Genomic DNA, 5,291 nt, shown 5'->3' with positions numbered 1-5,291 from the left:
CTACATAACTATCTATCTCTCTCTATCTATCTATCTATCTATCTATCTATCTATCTATCTATCTATCTATCTATCTATCTATATATCTGTATGCATGTATATCTATCTACATAACTATCTATCTATCTATCTATCTATCTACAGTACATAACTGTCTATCTATATCTATCTATCTAGCTACATATCTGTCTATCGATCTATAGATCCATCGATCTATAGATCCATCTATCTACTAAAGTGCATCGTCAGTCAATACCAATCATGCCTGTGTTGATGCCCAGCTGGCCAAAAGCACTGCTGAGACTCAAACCCAGATCTTATGGTGGGGTAGAGTAATAACCCACTCCGCCACCCGAGCACCCAGTTAATCAGAGTCGTATAGAAAGAATTCATCAAAGCTGCACATACCAAATACCTTTTATTTAGTGTATTACTGAACATGCTGACATCACTTGGATTTAACATCATTTCGCCTCCGGCGGCTCTTTCAAACACAGAAGCAGCTCGAGTCGGTGTGAGTAATACTACAGTTTTCATTCCAGCCGTCTTTTTAATCTGCCGTTTGCGAAGCTTCCCGGCTCTTAAACGTACATGCACGAACGTCTTATTAGCTTTACTCGTCTGATTGTCGAAAGGAATCAGTAGTGTCACAATTTGAAACGATAAAGCGGAGATGGATGAGCGACGGTACGAACGATCACTGACGTTTCTGATCGAGAAGCATCACGACGAAGCTAAGATTACATTTTTTTTTTTATTTTAGATTAATGAAGGAATAAAAAAAGCAGTGCTGGCTGTATCTAATACTACTTCGATCCGACGTTAACGTCGCTCATATTGAGCATTCTGGTCTCTCGGGTTGAAGTCTTTGGAATGGAAACCCTGTTTTCTAACTGTGAGAAGCACCAAACGCGACGTTTTCTGGGATTTTCTGCGACTTGACAGCACGACCACTAGGTCAGGATTCGTTAGCTCCCTTAATTCTTGCATTAAGAGAAGAAAAGATGTGTAGAAATGAATCATATTTCAGTCTGACAAATAAATACAGAACGATTTACAAAAATAAACATGAAGAAATTAAAAACTCATGTATTATATACAACAAATCTTAACAGCATTCGGGCAGCGAGGACGGTTCGTCCTGCGCATCGACCACATCACAGGACGGACGGCAGAAAGTCTCATCCTGCAGCTCTTACAATCGTCCACTCATCAACCAGCAATATGAAACAGCAACGCAATATGTGTGAGTAGCAGAATGTAAGATTATGAACCCGTCCACACGCCCCTTTCCTCTTGCCAACAGATCAAGGGCGCTTTCGTTCCTGATTAGTGAGGCTTGGCGCCGCCGGAACTGGGGGGAGCTGCGTTTTCGCCGGCACCTCTCGGCCCGTGTCCTCTCGCGTGGCCGAGGATGCAGTGTGCGCTGCCGCAGCCTTCGTCATCCTCTCCCTCGCTCTCTGTGGAGGACTCGCCGAACTGCTTGGGCTTTTCGTAAATGCAACAACCTGATGAGATGAGAAAGTGCCATAATAAAGCATTAAGACTTAGGATTTACCCTAGTTTACTCTAATTTTTCTAGCCATTTAAAGGTAACCCCCCCCACACACACACACACCTTTATGCCTATTTCAATGCATATTTGTCAATAATATTTCAATAATATCAAGAAGAAAGGAGAATTAGAGTAATAACACTGTAATCAACATGTGCTGTGCAGAAAATGAATACATTAAAAAATCTAAAGCATTAGAAGCTTACACTTCGATGACCTCCGGCCCAAGTGCTCGTTGTCCACCGTGTCACTGGACCACTCGACCTTCTTGTCGGTCTTCCTTTTTCGGAGCTTAATGGTCAAGCTTCTGCCCTCCTACAGAACAGAGAGGATCCACAAACAAGATTCATACAGGACATGAAGAAAATCTAAACTATTACGAGTTACTGGTAATGATTCGGCTTTGGGTATTTCACCCTTGCAGACCACACAGGGCAAGTTACACAGTTGCCCCCTTTCAACAGTTTTTACATTTGCGGCATTTAGTGGACGCTTTTATCCAGAGCGACTTACAGTCGTGACGGTATACAATCTAAGCAAATGCGGCTCAGCAGTGGCAACCTGGCAGTGGTGGGGCTTGAACCGGCAACTTTCTGATTACTGAACCAGTACCTTAACCACTAGGCTACACTTTTTAACCACCACTTTGTCCTGGTCAGGGTTGCGGTGTGTCTTCTGGTTTCCCCAGAAACACGGAGCGCAAGGCAGGACTACACCTCAGACAGGACGCCAATCCATTGCAAGGCGTTGGCCATCCCTCCTCCTTAAAAATAGGCAATTGTATTTGTATAGGCGCCTGGCCGGCCGATAGCACCTGCTGGGGTTTGAACCCCAGATCCAGCCTTTCACCTAGTACAGCATCAGATGGGTCTTTTAATGGTAAATTAGCAAAGTGATTAATATGAATATTGTCTTCGAACAGGGTTTCAGTTGATTTGTGTTCTAAGACCGTTGTGCATTTGTACTGGAGTGAGGACATGTTTACTGAAAGAAGGCAGCATTTCTGGAAGAGGCTAAATGAGGATTCTCTTGATGCATGCTCAATAATCCAGGTACACAAATCCACACAGTTAAAGCAGTACACCTGAGAGTACATCTCTCACCATCTTACAACGCCGTGATTGCAGCTATACCCCAATCATATGTGAAAGGCACACATGGCAATTTTACTTAATGGTCATTGTGATTTGCATATGGACCTGATCGCCTGTTCCATCGTTATGCAAAACAACTGCATATAAGGTTGGGCTATTCACCACCCGCTCAGACTGAAGAAGTCACCTGGATGAGGGACGAAACGTATCTCTACAACCAACTTGTGTCCAGATGAACTGATTCAACTTCGCGGACTAAATGAGGATTGTTTCCAGATTTATTGCCATTTATTCCTCAGCCTCATTAAGCGCAAGAAGGTCCTGGGTTCGATCCTGAGGTGGAGCGGTCCGGGTCCTCTCTGTGTGGAGTTCGCATGTTCTCCCCGTGTCTGTGTGGGTGTCCTCCGGGAGCTCCTGTTTCCTCCCACAGTCCAAAGACGTGCAAGTGAGGTGAACTGGAGACACTAAATTGTCCAGGACTGTGTTTGATATAAACTTGTGAACTGATGAATCGTGTGTAACGAGTAACTACCGTTCCTGTCGTGAATGTTAAAATCCTAATAAACAAACTGATATTTTCTTTGAACAGGGTTTATTTATTAGAATTTTAATGTCATGCTTTACACTTCTGGTTACATTCATGACAGAAACTGTCACAAGTCTTTAATGTCACACAGTTAGAGACAATTTTGTATCCCCAATTTACCTCACTTGCACGTCTTTGGACTGGAAACCGGAGCACCCGGAGGAAAACCACCGCCCTACCTGGGAATCAAACCAAGGGCCTTCTTGCTGTGAGGCGACAGTGCTACCCACCGAGCCACCGTGCCGTACGTAACAGGGTTTCAGATGATCTGTGTTCTGTATGTAACTAAATGAGGATTGTTTACAGATTTATTGCCATTTATTCTCCAGCCTCATTAAGAAGCAATTTTCTTCTTCTGCTAAATAAAGTATAACGGGAATATAAAGAGATATCAAAAAGATTGTGACTCACAGATGTAAGGGAGGTATCATGACACATTTTGGGTTTATTTTTGGATAGGGGGTGTCATTATACTCCCAAAACTGGAGATTTTTGTTCATACTTTGAATGAAGGATCAAAATGATAAGCAATAAATCATTTTCCAGGGGCGTCAGTATTTGTGGAGGAGACTTTACTGTTACACAGTGGAATGTAATGATGTGTTATGTCTTAAAAAGCAAATCCTATGGGTAAAAGTCTGATAAATTCACTGTTATCTTGTTTATTTCATTATTGCAGGAAGTCTGATGCTCTTGGATGTAGGTGGGACAGGCTAGGTATGCTATTAGCTAATTAGCTAGCCCGACTAATAGACTGTGCTGCAAAATCTATAACGACAAAAACACATATTATAACATTTCAGAAACATTTACAGATATAATAATTACCTGCTGTGGTGGTGGAGGCGTCCCGGTCTGAACTGTCTCTGTAATGGTCTCACTGGACGGACCCGCTACCTCCGCCATAGCAAACCTAGCGTACTACGCTATGCTAAGCTAAGCTAAGCTAACTGATGTTTACCGCCCTGTTTAGTAATAAAATAATAATTGTATTTATCGCAGTGCTGCTCGGTATACCGCACTAATGTAGTAAAACAAACAAACTGAACTGACCAGCAGCGTTAGACCGTTTCAATCAATCTGCACTCTGACCGCAGATCGGGGGGAAACTATTTGCAGACGGACCACTCCCGGGCTGCGTCCCAATCCGCGCACTACAGTGCTAAGTAGTGCACTACTAAAAGGCGTCCCTGATATATACGTTATACACTATCTAGTGGAGAAGTGTGTGATTTGGGACACATCCCTGATTTTTTACTGTTATCCGCTTGAGCTGGATGATTCCAGAACCGAATTCATTTCAAAATCGAATCCAATGTATCGACCCCTCAAAAACACATGGTAGGGAATACATGGTCCAGGTCCAAGATCTGCACGCATTTGTAAGTGACTGTATGCCATGGCCGTCTTGGGATCTTAATAATTTATGCAGCTTTCTTATTTTGAGGCTGATTTATTACCACAATTTTTATCCAAGTACGAAGAATCGACTCTTTGAAATCCACTCACAGCCAAGAACTTGTGTTATAGTGTATTATTTCGTACAGTTAAATAAATAAAACACATTACATTACACTAGGCATACGCATTATTTTTAAATAAAAATGCATCACACTAAACATTGTAGTTTAGGTTTATAAACTATTATAGATGCGAAAGTCCTATTGAATACATAATGCTTTATTCAAGAACTACCACAGTTATTGCACACAAGAGTTTCCGAATTAGAAGTAGTACCAAGACTTTCCTTCTATTACAAACTAAGTAAATAATGTGTGTAGTTTTTGATCAATGTGAAGTCTTTGGTCAAACCAAAAATTAAATCATTTGTAGAATTAAAGCATTAAATGTTAATCATAGAGCATCTAAATACAGTTTACGTTTAGAACATTAGACCGATTTGATCGTAGATTCTGGCTTTTATCTGTAGCTGGTTGCGTTATGTAAATTATACCATATGCTATAACATTATATAATAATATGTAATATATATCTAATAATTAAACAGAATTAAATGTTAATAAGTGTTTCGACTTTCTGAGATGCATGCATTCGC

General features: G+C 41.4%; 1 protein-coding gene across 1 annotated transcript; it reads right to left on the bottom strand.

The window, feature by feature from the left end:
- Positions 1-405: 405 nt before the first annotated feature.
- ppp1r11 (protein phosphatase 1, regulatory (inhibitor) subunit 11) lies at positions 406-4,371 on the bottom strand. The gene is made up of 3 exons (XM_062989501.1): positions 4,064-4,371; positions 1,762-1,870; positions 406-1,508 (listed from the first exon to the last, which is right to left on the bottom strand). Exons 1-3 carry the CDS (start codon positions 4,139-4,141, stop codon positions 1,330-1,332), a joined length of 366 nt encoding a protein of 121 aa, XP_062845571.1. The 5' UTR covers positions 4,142-4,371; the 3' UTR covers positions 406-1,329.
- Positions 4,372-5,291: the final 920 nt, after the last annotated feature.

This window comes from Trichomycterus rosablanca, chromosome 2 (assembly GCF_030014385.1).
Source record: "Trichomycterus rosablanca isolate fTriRos1 chromosome 2, fTriRos1.hap1, whole genome shotgun sequence".
In the NCBI taxonomy this organism is placed as follows: domain Eukaryota; kingdom Metazoa; phylum Chordata; class Actinopteri; order Siluriformes; family Trichomycteridae; genus Trichomycterus; species Trichomycterus rosablanca.
The sequence above is the reverse complement of the archived record's forward strand: the minus strand, read 5'-3'. Positions and strand labels throughout refer to the sequence as shown.